General features: G+C 35.6%; 1 protein-coding gene across 1 annotated transcript; it reads right to left on the bottom strand.

Moving 5' to 3' along the window:
• Positions 1 to 9540: 9540 nt before the first annotated feature.
• LOC112004506 (BRAP2 RING ZnF UBP domain-containing protein 2) lies at positions 9541 to 12978 on the bottom strand. The gene is made up of 8 exons (XM_065779539.1): positions 12849 to 12978; positions 11896 to 12002; positions 11532 to 11778; positions 11376 to 11429; positions 11024 to 11167; positions 10766 to 10830; positions 10175 to 10229; positions 9541 to 9999 (listed from the first exon to the last, which is right to left on the bottom strand). Exons 1-8 carry the CDS (start codon positions 12927 to 12929, stop codon positions 9832 to 9834), a joined length of 921 nt encoding a protein of 306 aa, XP_065635611.1. The 5' UTR covers positions 12930 to 12978; the 3' UTR covers positions 9541 to 9831.
• Positions 12979 to 15750: the final 2772 nt, after the last annotated feature.

Raw genomic sequence — 15750 nt, 5'->3', positions numbered from 1 at the left:
AAAAGTTCTTAAGGGCACGTTAAATCCAAAAGTTGATTAGAGTCAAAAGTGAAACTTAAGTGTTTCAACTATAACAAAGAATGTCACATTAAGAGAAACTACAAAGCTTGGAAAAACAAATAGAAGGATGAGAAAAATCAAAACAAGGCGGATGATTAGAATACTTTTGTTGTCACATTATGTGTTAATTATTTTTTGTAGGAGATGATGAATGTTGCAATTTTACTAATCTTTGTGTTAAATGGGTGATTGACTTAGCTATATCCTATCATGCCACTTCAAGAAATGAGCTATTTAATTCATAAAAAGTAGAAAACTTTGAGAGAGTGAAGATGGACAATGAGAATTTTGCTGACATTGTGGGAATTATTGATATTTTTGTTGAGTGTAACATTGAATACAGCCTAACCTTGAAGGATGTGTGACATGTTTCGAATATGCGTTTGAATGTGATTTCCATTCATGTTCTGTAAGGTTGAAATTTATCAACCATCTTATTGGCTTTATTCCGTGCCAATTTGCTTGTAATTTAGCACTTAGTAACCCTGTATTTAGGTGGGATTCATGTAAGGGTAGTGTGTGAAGAGAGTGTGAAGAATTGCTCATCTTTATGCAAAGAAGTAGAGACTCGCGGCTAGGACTCGTGACTGACTCGCGGCTTGGAAGCCCGCCAAATGCTGTGCACATGAGAAGCATGCGGAAAGGTGAAGGGTCACGCCAGCTGTTGCACTACAGGACAAAAGTCCCAAGCTGTCCAAGCCGTTACCTCACGACTTGGACAAGCTGTGAGGCCAAGCCGCCAACTTACCCTATTTGGCAAAAACTAACTCTTCGTATTCCAAATGCACACCACTATACATAGACCCTTATACTCACGAAATGGAGAGAGCTTCTAGAGAGAAAAATTGAGAGAGAGAAAAACAAGATTGCCTCATCCCCAATCTTCACTAAGAAACTCCTCAAATTCCTCTACTCTCTTTCTCTCCATTGATACATCCTTGAGAAGCTATTGACCAAATCCTTGTCTCACCACGTCCACGTCTGTAAGAAGGTCTTTTGGTGTTAAGGGAAGCAATTTGGGAAGGAATCAATGGTTATTGGTTGATACTATGGGCTATAGCGGAATCCGGTAAGCTAGAAAAGAAAAAGGTTCGGTGCAACCTCGTTGGAGCAAGAAGTTTAGAGGGCTTAGATACTTAGGTAGATTAGGCGTCGAGGGTCTATTGTTGTTCATGTATCCCAACTACATTTTCTAGTGGATTATTGACCACTTGGACGGCGGCGAAGAGATTTTACGCCGAGAGTTTCGGTTTCCTCTTCAATAACACATCGCATGTTATCTCTGTGTTTGCATCTCTCTTACCTTAATATTTACTGTTTATTATCTGTTGTGGATGTGATTTTAAATTGGTTTAGATTGTTTATCAATTCTTTCATTGGCTTATATTCATGTTCCGCACATTAATTGTTTGATTATAAGCTTGAATTGATAGTTTGTAATTTGGGATCTAAATGTTGAACGGTGTTTTACATGCATTTTAAACTTTCAATTGGTATCAAAGCGGGTGCACTTGCTGTGGTTTAATTATCTAAGTGTGATCCTTGACCCCTTGTGTTATTTGCCATGGATTTTGCTTTGTATGCCTCTTTGTATGATTTGGTTAATGATGAGTGTAACATGCCACGTGTTTGTGAAAATGCCTCTATGAGTGATAATCCTCATGATTGTGATGCTATGGTACATGAATCTTTAGATGTTATTGATATTCCAAATGATAAACTCTTGAAGAAAAATGCTAAGAAGTTTCAAAAGAATTTGAGCAAGTTATTTTGTGAAAATGATGATTTGATTGCTAAGCTCAATGAATCCAAAAAATTGGTTGAGAAATATAAAAAACTTGCTAAAATTTCTCTTAAAAAACTGAAAGAGTTTGAATGTTTGAATATGGACTTGGATGCTAAACATGTTGTGGCACCCAATTGTGTGCTTATTGTATGCTCTACCTCAAAGGACAAATCGGTGTACATTCCTCCACATAAAAGAAATCAAAAAGTGGAGAGAAAGGCTGTTAAATCAAAGCCCCCGTTTCGGTCTTAACCTAAGGTTTCTGATAGATTTAAGTTTGTTCCAACTTGCCACCATTGTGGTGTAATTGGTCATATAAGACTTCAATGTCATAAGTTGAAGAGAGAACAAAACCATGTTGCTAGATTCCTTTCCAAAACACCTAGTAGACCTAAACGCATTGTTTGTCACTATTGTGGTGCCTTTGGTCATCTAAAACCTCAATACTCTAAGTTTCATGCTTTTAAAAGAATCAAAAGAAAAGAGAAACTTGAGCTTCTTGGAAGTTGTGCTAAAAAGGGTCAATCGGATTTGAGTGATAATAGCATGTTGTTAAAGAAAGTGTTTAATGCTCTTAACTCCTTGACTATGTACATCTCTGGTTCTCATTCTTCCAACCCTCGTCTCACTTCTCTTGAGACACTCATTCCAAACAATCATTCTGTTTGGATGAGGAAGGGTTCCTATGGTTGAGCTTTTCCTCTTTTGGTCCTTGATCTAATTCTTACGATCTTTGTAAGACCCTTCATGCATTGATTGTCATATCTTCATGCATTTGTGTATTTTGCATTTATTTGTATGCATTACTTTTATTTTGATCTTATTTTTATGTTTTAGTTTTGTGTGATTAAAAATCCAAAATCACATAAAAAGTGAAAAATTCAAAAAGTTTGATTGTATACGTTTGAGTACATATCATATGTGAGTTTTGTCTTGTACCTTCGTACAAATGGCTTTATGCATTTACGAGCTTAGCTTGTTTCTTTTGCACTTATATCTTTGTGGGAAAAATCTTGATATCTTTGTGTGATTGTTGTAAATCGATCTTCAAGCTTGTCATGAATGATAGTTAATAGTCTTGTTGGTTTTAAGACATGCATAGACTTGTGCCTATATATCTTCCCACTCTTTATTTTGTTGTTTTTACTTAAAGAGCTCACCAAATGTAAATCTCCAAATGAAAAGAGATATTGAGCTGCAAAAGCCTGTAGCACATACTAGTATTTGACTAGGAAAAAGAGAAAGCGACCAAAATAAAATGTATGATGCCCCAAAAAGCCAAAGGCTTGTTCATCAAATTGAAATATCAAAAATTTCAGGCATCGATCTCTAAAATGAGATGTATTGATTCAAAAAGATCAAATGATATGAATTGTAAAAAAGCCAAATGAAAAATTTCAAAGATATGTAACCATTTTCTTATAGGAGGTCATATATGTTCATTTCTATAATTGAGATAGACTATTTGTCTTAGTACTAATTGTGTATGACTTGATTGAATTGATCATTGAAGTTTCATTCTAGACTAAGGACTATTCCACACTTGATACGCACACACAACACACATGCCTAATGTTCAATGAATGTCTTATTCATTTGTTCAATTGTACTTGTTTAAATGTAATGTGTGTGTGCTCAACTATATATAGATCAATCGAAAAAGATTTTTGATCATTTTATATGTTTTTGGAAATGATTTTTATCACTCTTTGTGTTCATGCTTTATGCTTACATTGCTTTTCAGTGTTTAAACATGTTTTGTGTTGAAAAACAAGTGTCAGAATTTTTGGCAACTCATTTTGGCGACTTGCAACCCGCCAAACCAAGCTGCGAGTTTTGGCGACTCATTTTGGTGACTTGCCCAGTCATGAGCCCACACAGAATGGTTTCGTGGCTCACTGGCGACTCGTTCGCGACTCACCCAGTCGCCAAACGCCCAGAAACAGCTTTTTAAATGGCTTTTTGTGGAAACCAGTTTTAAACCTCTCAAATCCTATCATAAACCCCTCTCTCACTATTTTTTCATCAAAACCCAATCAATTTGAATGGTTTTTCATTCCATTAACATATCTAAGGTAATTTGAAACTCTTTTCTTTATTTTGGATCCTTAGATTATGTTTTGGTGAGTTTTATGCTCTTGGTTGGGATTTTCATCATAGGGGTTGGGAAAACTTATTTTTTGGTCAAATTTTTGTATGGGATTGGTTTCTTTTGTTGATTTGCTTTGGATGTTGGCCCCTTGTGGTAAATAGAGCATGTATTAATGGTGGATTTCATGATGTTCATGTATTGTTTCACATTGTTGGTCCTAGTGTGCATGCTAGGTGTTTGATAAAATGCCTCTTAAGCATTTTCTCACTTGTTTGGACTCCGATGAGTATCAAATTTTGGGGTTTCTCATGTTTCTTCATTAGAAACATGTTTGGTTCATTGGTTGTGTCTTTATCACACCTTACCCCACGTGTGCATTTTCCATGCATTGGTCATGCATTGCACATTGCCACCTCTTGCACACACCTTGCTACCCTTGTCATGCATTGATTTATACCTTATTTCTTCATCCTAGCATGTCATGTTTACCTTATACTTTGTAGCATTTTGTTTTGTCCTAGGTTTGAGCTTCATTTTCTCATTCATCTCGCACCTATCATGCATCTTTGCACCCCTCATATATTATTATCATTGTTCATACCTTCATCTCTTGCCCTCTTTTCTCTTTAACCTCTTTGTCTATTCGTGTCAAAAAGGGGGAGAGTATACTCTAGAGTAGTATACCGAAGAGTTTTGTCATTTCTATATGACTCTTGTACACATTCTTAAGGGGAGAAATTCCATTTCTAGTGCACATTCGTAGGGAGAGAGATATTCCATAGGGGAGATGCATATACCAAGGGGGAGAAGATATTGTTTGGTCAAGTTGCTCACATATTTCACATTATGTTTACTTGATTGCAATTTACTTGTTACATTATACTTGTCTGTTTATTACTTGCTTTACCTTGAGGGTCTAATGTGTCTTGTGCAAGTGTTTCAGGTCACAGGTATATATGTTCCAAGTTCATCACAGCTCTTATGATTCATGATAGGGGGAGTGATATGATAAGGGAAGTACTTTATAGTTTGTACCTAGTACCTTTGTAGAATTTTAAGGTTTCTGTTTATGGTTTGTACCCATATTGCTTTTGTAAGCTTTTAGGGTTTGTTTCTATGCACCATGTAGGCCTTTGTGGTTTGTACTTTACTTTATGCAACCTGTGTGTTTTGCTAATCAGTACTTATAACTAAGTGTTATGCATTTCCTTCTAAGTACTATCACTCTTGTGCCCTTGTAGGACTTTATTCCTAGATGCATATACTTTATGTACTATGCATTGGTTGAGTGTTGATCATTTAGGTGATTTACCTAGTGTTTGGCAACTTGAATGTCCGGATGTTCATTTCAAGTGTGAATGAGCATTGTGATCACTTATTTATAGTGATTGCTTGTTTTGGTCTTGCCATGGTTTATTGCTTTATTCCATTGTGCTTGATCGCATTGTGCTTGCTCCATATACTTTACAAGTTTTCTGCATACAATGAACTTATTGTGTTGTTGTGTTTCAGGAGTTCTTGTTCTTATAGTTCAAAAACTTCACAGATTCTAAAGTTAGGTGTGAGTAAGTTTTCCAACTGTTCCTAACTTACGTGTTAAGTCTAAAGTTTGTTTTAGGATTTTGTCACGGAATAGCCAAAGGGGGAGATTGTAAGGTTGAAATTTATCAACCATCTTGTTGGCTTTATTCCGTGCCAATTTGCTTGTAATTTAGTACATAGTAACCCTGTATTTAGGTGGAATTCATGTAAGGGTAGTGTGTGAAGAATTGCTTATCTTTGTGCAAAGAAGCAGAGACTCACAGCTAGGACTCGCGACTAACTCGCGGCTTGCAAGCCGCCAAATGTTGTACACGTGAGAAGCATGCAGAAAGGTGAAGGGTCACGCCAACTGTCGCATTACAGGACAAAAGTTCCAGGCTGTTACCTCACGACTTGAACTCATGACTTGGACAAGCCGCGAGGCCAAGCCGCCAACTTACCTTGTTTGGCAAAAACTGACTCTTCGTATTCCAAACACACATCACTATATATAGACCTTTATACCTACGAAATGGAGAAAGCTTCCAAAGAGAAAAATTGAGAGAGAAACCCTAGAGAAAAACAAGATTGCATTATCCCCAATCTTCACTAAAAGACTCCTCAAATTCCTCTACTCTCTTCCTCTCCATTGATACATCCTTGAGAAGTTATTGACCAAATCCTTTTCTTACCACACCCACGTCTGTGAGAAGGTCTTTTGGTGTTAAGGGAAGCAGTTTGGGAAGGAACCAATGGTTATTGGTTGATGCTATATGCTATAGCGGAATCCGGTAAGCTAGAAAAGAAAAAGGTTCGACGCAATCTCGTTAGAGCAAGAAGTTTGGATGGCTTAGATACTTGGGTAGATTAGGCTTAGAGGGTCTATTGATGTTCATGTATCCTAACTACATTTTCTAGTGGATTATTGACCGCTTGGAGGGCGGCGGAGAGGTTTTACACTGAGGGTTTCGGTTTTCTCTTCGATAACACATCACATGTTGTCTGTGTGTTTGCATCTCTCTTCCCTTAATCTTTACCATTTATTATTTGCTGTGGATGTGATTTTAAATTGGTTTAGATTGTTTATCAATTCTGTCATTGGCTTATGTTCATGTTCCGCACATTAATTGTTTGATTATAAGCTTGAATTGATAATTTGTAGTTTGGGGTCTAAACGTTCAACAGTGTTTTACACGCATTTTGAAAGCCATGGGAACTATTTTAATGGTGTCAAATGGAGATTCACCAAAGGATTATTAGTGTTTGCTAGAGGGAAGATTTGTTGTCACTTTAAAAGACGAAGACAAGTAAACTTGTGCAATGATGTAGGTGCAACAGGAAGATTCTTCGCCTAACTTGTGACATTGGTGATTAGCTGACATGAGTGAAAATATATTCCGTATGAAGATTTTGTTGTTGTGATGATTTCATTGGCTCCCAAAGTTTTGTGGTGAGCATAAATTTCAGTATTGTAATCTCTATTTTATTATGGTGGATTTTCCATATTTGCCTTACTTGGAAGATTTCCATTCTATTTCTCCTTATTGCTTGAGATCATTTAAATTTAATTCCCACATAGACAAAGAGATTTATTACGTCTTAAGGGAGACAAAACTCATCATTTATGAGATTCAATAATTCATTACCCTCTAATTTGGTTGATAAGTAAGAAAATTTGACCATCTCTATTTAATGCAATATTAGGCTTAAGAACAAATTTACAAGAGATGTATATGTTCATTGTTCAGCTACAAATGACGGTTGACAATCGAGTGACTTCTATGCGGATCTACATTGACCCAAAATCTTAAAAACCACATGAAATCCTACAACCATTGTTTACCATATAGGTTGCAGTTGGTCCTGAAAAATTGGAAGGATCAAGGCTTCAACGTGAAGCACAAACTGTATTTTCTTTATTCCTTTTTCCCTTTTCTTCATCAAAAAGTTCAAAATGCTCAATGGAGGATCAAAGGCACAGTTTTGTTTATTCCACACCCCCCCCCCCCCCCCCCCCCCCNATTACAGGGGGAAAAAAAAAAAGGATAAAAGAAACTAATTACAAAGAAAAAGAAAGCTAAGGAACAAAAGGAAAGATTCACTAAATGTGAGTCCCCAAACCCTGGATCAATCAAAAAGGGAACAAGTAAAGGAATCAAGCAATTAGTCATTAGATCTATCCAAGTCTTCAAAAGTCCACCAGTTACGTTCCTTCCAAAAACACCACATCAAACACAACGGAACTAAATTCCAAATGTTAGATGAGTGCTTCCCCAACCAATTCCACCAACCAAAAATGAAATCTGCAATTGATCTTGAAAGAACCCATGGAATCCCAAAAGTTCTAAAGACAAAACTCCACAAACGATGAGCCTTCCCAAAAATGTAGCAACAAATAATCAACTGTCTCCCCACAACAATGATACATGATGCACCAGTCAACAAAATCAAAACCCCTACTCCGCAAATTATCACTAGTGAGAATCCTATCCTAGGTGACTATCCAAACAAAAAAAAGAGACGTCTAAGTGCCTTGATCTTCCAAATACCTTTCTAGGGGGAAAAAAAAAAAAACCACGTAACTTATGATCAAACGAGCAGATATTAAAATCTCCATTGTTCATCAACTTCCATCTCATACGATCACCCTCATCCACTAAAGGTAAATTCGCAACCAAGAAACGAAAGAAATCATCCACCATAGATCTCCCAATCATTAGGAACCTAAATAAAACGAACATTCCAACTTCTCCTACCCCTACTCCTTGCCTTATCAGCAAAGTATCAATAGAGGCAACTCTATTAGTGCAAGATTGTATAAGACCAAATAAGCCAAATGAAGAGGAAGATCCCCACTCCCTCGATCTGTCCAAAATTTCACTCTATTCCCCACCTTAACCTAAAACTGGATGTGTTTGCTAAAAAGCATCCCACCCCATCTAAATACTTCTCCACAAATCACACACATGAACACCCCTTCCCAGCTTGGAAGTCCACCCCCCACCCCCCCATTCTTCTCCAAATTTAGAAGTTACAACCCTCCTCCAAAGCCTCAATTTCCTAATTTCTAAGCCACCATTAGCAATAGGTATACACACCTTATTCCATCCCAACAAATGAGTCTTGGAATCACCCCATAAGAAATCCCTCTGTAGCTTCTCAATTTTGTTAGCCACATGAGTAGGGATGGTAAAAAAAAAAAGTAGGAATACTAGATAATATACTCTTAAGCAAAGTCAATCTACCACCTTTAAACAAATACAACTTCTTCCACCCAACTAGCTTCAATTCAATTTTTTCCAATATGGGATTCCAAATAGAGGGGGACTTATGAGATGCCCCCAATGGCATTGCAAAATAAGTCATTGGCAAAGACCCAACCCTGCAACCCAAAATCTCTGCCAAAGCATTCACATTATTCACCTCCCCTACAGGAACCCTTTTTCTCTTAATTCAAACTCCTTCCTTCTTTCATTTTTATATCTTCGTGTCTCAGTAAAGATCAAATCTAAATGAGGCAGTAAGTTTATCATTAATTCATGCCCAATCTCAAATGCCAACATATTGGGGAAAAGGACATATATGTGCTGCTTGCCTGGAACACTAAAATAGCTTGAAGGTGCAGCACTGAGCAACAGTGTGATTAAGAGAGCACTAGCAAAGCACAAATTTATTCTATATGATAGACATTATGGGGGAATTGATGGGTATGCTAATATTTGTCAATTGTAGTGTTTTAATGTTGTTATCAACCATTTTATTTTTGATAAACTGCATCTATTTATTAAACAAATAAAAGACCAGAACACAGGAGCAATCCAGCCTAAATGCATCTGAGATGACAGTAGGGAGATTCGGCTTAATCCCTTATTATAACAGAAGGAACTTCTAAGACCAACAGCTAGCTTAGCAATAGTATGCACTGCAGAATTACCTACTCTTCTAACCAACAGAAATTACAATTTGAAAATAACTTACTAAACTCTAAAATATTATCACTCATTTTAATAACAAACAAAATTGCATCAAAAAATAACAAACAAAAGAATATCATTATATTAATTTTTATAACATACATAAATTATCAAAGATCATTATAATTTCCGACTTTTAACCAAAATTACAGTAAATCTATACTTCAAAAAAGTAAAAACAATAGTCTAGATACATTTTTACAAAAATTGCTATAAAACAAACAGGATAAAAATAAGCCAGGTAGCTACAGAAGGGGTTTAGGATTCTTTAATCACCAATAAGTTTCAACCAGATAAAACAAACAATATAAAAATAAGCCAGGTTGCTACACGATGTTGATAAGACAAGAAGTGTACTGTACTCTCTTTTTTTCCACACAAGATGGATCATCCATCCTTCATCCTTTGCTCCTTCCCCTGTTATTGATATTCCTGGCCCCCTTAGACTCATTACTCGAAGAGGATTCTATTGCTGTTGGCAAAACAGTGCCATCCTTCACTTCATCTGACAATGATAGCTCCTCCATCGTCTGTCCAGCTTCGAGGTGCACCATCAGATCTCTAAGCTGCAAATAGTTGGAAAAGCACGAGCCCCCGTTAGTAATAGATGCATGTATTTATTATTTCAGATTAGATGCAAGCTTAAACTTGGTGTAACCAACTGAAAATTAAAGCCGGTCAATGTTTGACCAAGTATTGCGTCCAGGAAAGAGGAAATTAAATTTGGAATTCATTTGTCACCTGTTCTTCCAAGTCATGAATTTTATCATCTTTTAGTTTCAACACCTTTTTCTCTCTGTAAAAGAACATACTCAAGGTATTAGAGCAAAGAATTAACCACTTTCATTGTCATATTGTCAGGCATCTACAAATGTTGTGGAAATCTAACACTGCTTATGGAAAAGTAGATCAAAGTTGAAAAGCTCCAAATAGCGTCTCAAGGGAAGGAAACATAGAAAAAAAAATTTGAAATTAATAACTTTCAAAGAATTTCAAATAGCATCATGCAGCATTATATGTGCTGTTTCATGAAACTCAAGTGTGATCCTTTTACACTATTCTTGTATATGGCTCCAATAAAACAAAATGGAGCCATTCAAATTCAATGGGACTTCCAGATATGCTTTGTAGGCAATGAAGGCATAATAAGCCCAAAGAGAATGATTAGAGCATAAACTGGAAAACTAAGTCTGCTTAAATTTTGGTTGATAATAGAAAGCCTAGCATCACTTCATGCTACATATTCTTTGAGACGATGTGAAATTTACAATAAATATATAAAGGCACAAGAAAATTTATTATCTTTGCTTAGTATCACTTCATGTTTCTTACCTCTCTTCAATCTCAAGTATATTAGCTTTCCAAATCTCCTGATTTTTCAAAAGATTCTCATTAAGCTGCACACAGACACACGAAAACTTAATTATTATTTTTTTTTCTATATACAAGTATGAAGACTTAAATTGTCTAAATATAGAGCTCAGAATTCAGGAGATTGAACTTAAAAACGCAAGAGATATCATCGCATGATCACTTATTTCATTAGCAATGCACATTTCTCAGTCAGGAGCAGAAGAGCTTAATACTCACATCATCAAGAATTTCCTTTTCTTTAACAAATCTGTCTAGCTTGGCCTGCATCTTCTGCAGTTTTTGAGTGATAGCCGTGCCAACAGCTTTAGAAATTTCCCTTTCAGTCTCTTCTTTGACGTCTTGCAGTAATGACTCAAAATACTAAGATCAAAAACAGAGGTTTACCATTTCTGAATAGGCAGCCTAGAAAACTATCCACTTTTGGACTATCTTCTCCATCAAATAATTATATAAAGGAAGCATTCTGGATAGATTTGTTATGATTCTGAATGAACAAAAGTCAAGCTCCAATAAATTCAAATGAGAAGTCACTAAATGGAGTATTTCAAACTCCAATAAATGCACTTACTAATTTTTGGTTCTCAAGTTGAGTGGCAAGCAATTCATTGTACTCACTAACAATCTGCACATGAAAAAGAAAATGGAGTATTTCAAATTAGAAGGAACATCATCACACTGAAATCAAAACAATCTTTTGTGATAAAATTTAGACGAATATCATTACAGCTTCAACTTTACTGTTCAAAAGGGTTTCGTTAAATCCAGAATCTACGCATTCACAACTTTCACACCCATCATTAGCATGCACGCAATGGGCATTTAACTCGACCAACTTTCCGTCAGTTTTGGATTGAATTAGTCGGTGAACGTAGTTGTCACCCACATAATCCCACACCCGTTGCGTTTCCAATTCAAGAGAATAGCAGTGTTGTGTTTCTTTCCAATGTATTATGGCATGTCCTCCTTTATACCTATATCAAATTTCGTTGAAGGAATTATAGAAAGACTTGTGACTAACACTAGAAGGAAAATCCCCTTTTATTTCTTCTAAAATCAAAGAAAAAAATGATGGGGAAAAATCTAATTACCTCCCGCAGCCAACAAAGCCACAGATAACACAAATCCAGAGATTCTCAGAAGTTTGACAAACAAAACATATGGATTTTTCAGGCTGCTGCTGACAATACCGACAAACCTGAAATATATGTGGAAGACAAGTCAACAAATTCACAAACAACTACTCAGCAAATTTTTGATGCAGCAGTCATTTCATAAGAAATTATAGCTGCAGTAAGCCTCTAAAAACTAAAAAGTTGATAAAATCATGAAGACAAAGGTTGCTTATACCATCAACTGTGGGTTAAGATTTTTTTTTTTTTAATTGAAAAGCTCCCAACACATTAAATTATGACCTCAAGATCAACCTTTGCATTATGACATTTTATGTTACATGATACTTCAATGTCCAACTCTTTTATGGAGGTTCAAAAACCTCCAACCAAAATCAACTATAAGTCGTGCCCAAGAGTAGCTAAGCCTCTCTATCTCTCAAAACTCAAAAATGGTTATGGTGGTGATTGCAGCCATGACAAGAACTGAAATCCATGAATAAGATTATAAATATTTAATTCTTGCCGTCAATGTTTTATGGGGATGGCTCTGAAATGAGTCTTAAATTGCAAGAGGGAATGGTTTGTTCTGGAGCTTTAGAGGTGGTGGTAGAAAGGAAAGCTGATTTAGAGATGATAGATGATGGTTGTGCCAATTGAAGGTTTACAGGATTTTCTCTTTCCAGCTAATAATAAACTTACAAAAGTAGTCAAATCATTTTCACTTGAAACTCAACTAATTGCCAATTAACAGGGGAGAATATTGACATCCCCTAGTTAGTAAGACTACATATATAAACCCTAAGCTTTAGTACATTAGGAATGAAATCGACATTCTTCTCTTTCAATCCCAGTCATGGCCCTATGATGCATTACAGGACAAATGTAAACACACACCTTGAGATTGTGCCACCACTGGAAAAAAGGCTTACCGGGCAAGAAGAATCTGTCCACTTTGAAATACAGGAGCAATGAAAAGAATGATTGCAGATAGTTGTGAGAATTCCACTCATTTCTTGGTCTAATCTCTCTGCAAAATGAGGGATAGATAAAGAAAGGAATCCAAGCACAAAGGAACATGTAAAAAGAGGTCACCATCCTATGCAAGCAGTTTTGACTTCAAAGCATATACATTTTATGCTCTAGTAACAAGGCATGGCTAAAATAATAAACATAAAAAATAAAAATGTATAATCTAAAGTTCGAAAATAAAATTAAACGAATGAAAAATGAAGATAAAGAAAGGAATCCAAGCACAAAGGAACATGTAAAAAGAGGTCACCATCCTATGCAAGCAGTTTTGACTTCAAAGCATATACATTTTATGCTCTAGTAACAAGGCATGGCTAAAATAATAAACATAAAAAATAAAAATGTATAATCTAAAGTTCGAAAATAAAATTAAACGAATGAAAAATGAAGAAAATTTGTGAGGGTAGGAAATAAGAATAAGAAACAATAAACAAGCAAATCCCAAACCAAGAAAACTCACAGAAACACCAGATACCAACTTGGCAACTGGGTTGAATGTCAGTACAATTAACATGCCACAAAAAAAAAAAATTCCCCCATTTTGATAAGTAAAATGCCACAAAATCATCAAAATCAAGCAAGCTAAAAATCTCTGAAGGTTTTCCTAGTTCGAAAATAATAATAATAATTTAAAAAAAAAAAAAAAAAAAAAGGAAAATCTGAAAACCTAGAACCAAATGGTGCCCCTTTTTTTTTTTTTTTTAATTTTTTTAATTTAAAATTTTATTTTTAATAATAGTACCCAATATGACGACGTTTTAGTAAAAAAAATTAAAATCCATACTCAGTAAAACGACGCCGTATCCAAATGTTTGAAAAACCCACCTCTGTTTACATATATCAGTTTGGTTCGGCAACCATCAATGAGGGATTTGCAGCTCTGATAATTGCACTGCACTGGTGTTGGATAGATGTCCCTTCATGTTCTGATTGCCGGCACCGGTTCCATCGGTTGGTTGTAGTGGCGGTGCGGGAAGATTGGCGCCGGTCGGTTTTGTCAGCTCTGGTAGAGGTTTGCACACTCCTAGTTATTCATCCATTGGACCCGCACATTACTCTTCTGCTATTAAGTGCATTCAATGCTATGGATGACCGTTGGCCTTATGGATGACTATTGTAAGTTTATACTCATCAACAAAAGGTGAGGATATGAGAAACGAGATTTGTTGAACTAAGACCTTTCCTACCTTTGAAACATGCCGCTAAATTCCCATTAAGAGTTACGGAGAATTAGAGAAAGATATATGTATTCCTTAAAATCTCTTGGAAAAACCAACAGCTAAAGAATTCAACAAAACCCCCCAACCCACACTATTTTAAGTCTTCATATAATCCTGCTTAATTGTACAATGAGCTGGACCAAGCTTCCTACGGTAGTTCCTCACCAATTCTTGAGCTAGAAAACTTTTCTCAGCAACGTTTCTACGAGGTAATAAATAGTTCAGATGCAACATTAGCTTAACTTATTTATGTCACTTTCAAATTGACTAAAATTGCTTATCTGCCGACATGGGCTTCCAATTAGTGAAGTGGTTAATAGATTTAACTTGAAAATGTGAGGAAATCTATAGTTTAAGAAGTCAAAAGCAAACACATGCCTATTAACTTTTCAACAACGGTTACAATAAAATGGAGGTCACTACTCATTAGTTCTCTCTAGTCTCTACCCTTTCCCAATAAGGCCAAAACATTTTAATTAAAAAAAAAAGTATTGGTTGGATTTTATTATTATAAAATTTTCATAATAAAAACAACAGATAATTGAAGGATTATATATATCTAGTAACAATCACACAAGATTTTCAAAATAATAGTTGGCTAGTCTGTGAATTTCATTATGGCTCAAACTAGATTTATGAGAATGCTTTACAATATGAATGTACTCTTAAGGATTTGGGACTGTAACTTCGGGGCAGGTCAAATTTAACATGGTAGATGTAGCTTAAATGCGAACATGGGCAAAGTTTTTGATAGCCTTCTTTTGTTCGGATTGTGTGGGATTAATATCCAAAACTAATGAGAAACAAAGCTTAATTGAATCAGTTAATTTTTTCCTCTCATGGGTCCTTGAGGAAGGATATTATTACTTTCACTCGCAACTTTAGCGAAACATAGTTTAAGGTTTAGCACCTCGATCTGGAATCATATATTTTGAACCCACGCCATTATCCCTGCAACATAATGATTCCCTAACAAGAGAATATTTCCCTAAATTCTTTGCGTCAAATGATTCCCTTCTACATTGAAAATGCTGCATTCCCATTGGTGTGAACCAATTAGGCAATGTCAATTTGGGTTTTTGAGTGCTTCCAAATGATTATTACTTTCAGAAATTGCCAAGTTGGTCTTCAGTTCCTAATGAAAGAGAGTGTTAGAATTGTGTGGTTAAATGATTAAATTTAACATATTCTAATAACTTAAATTTTTTTAAGTTTAAGTTTTTGAGACAATCGATAATTGAACATGGTATTAAAGTATGAGATATTTAGTTCGATCATTGTCTCTTCTACTTTACTTCCTATTTAAGTTCCCATGTGTTGGACCCCACCTATTAAAAGGTTGTTCCAGCCCGCATGTGAGAGGAAGTATTATAATTGTGTGGTTAAATTATTAAATTTATTATATTCCAATAGTTTAAGCTTTTTTAAGTTTAAGGTTTTGGGACAATTGGTAATTTAACAGAGAGAGAGGTTCATATTTCATAATGGGTAAGACTTAGGTACAGTACTTAGGTGCTATTTCTTAAGCTTTTTTAATATTCAGTCATGTGGATTTTTTCTCCTGGGATAGAAGTATATTTTT

This window comes from Quercus suber, unplaced genomic scaffold, assembly GCF_002906115.3.
Source record: "Quercus suber isolate HL8 unplaced genomic scaffold, Cork oak 2.0 scaffold_211, whole genome shotgun sequence".
NCBI classification, from domain to species: domain Eukaryota; kingdom Viridiplantae; phylum Streptophyta; class Magnoliopsida; order Fagales; family Fagaceae; genus Quercus; species Quercus suber.
Note: the sequence above shows the minus strand (reverse complement) of the source record. Positions and strands in the feature narration are given on the sequence as shown.

What these genes read in the sequence shown, in the direction of transcription:
- LOC112004506 (XM_065779539.1), bottom strand. Translation starts at nt 12,929, where the DNA reads ATGAGTGGAATTCTCACAACTATCTGCAATCATTCTTTTCATTGCTCC. An exon ending in AAAAGGAAATTCTTGATGAT is followed by an intron (nt 10,831 to 11,023) that starts GTGAGTATTAAG and finishes GTCTGTGTGCAG; the next exon opens with CTTAATGAGAATCTTTTGAA. An exon ending in TTCATGACTTGGAAGAACAG is followed by an intron (nt 10,000 to 10,174) that starts GTGACAAATGAA and finishes AACTATTTGCAG; the next exon opens with CTTAGAGATCTGATGGTGCA.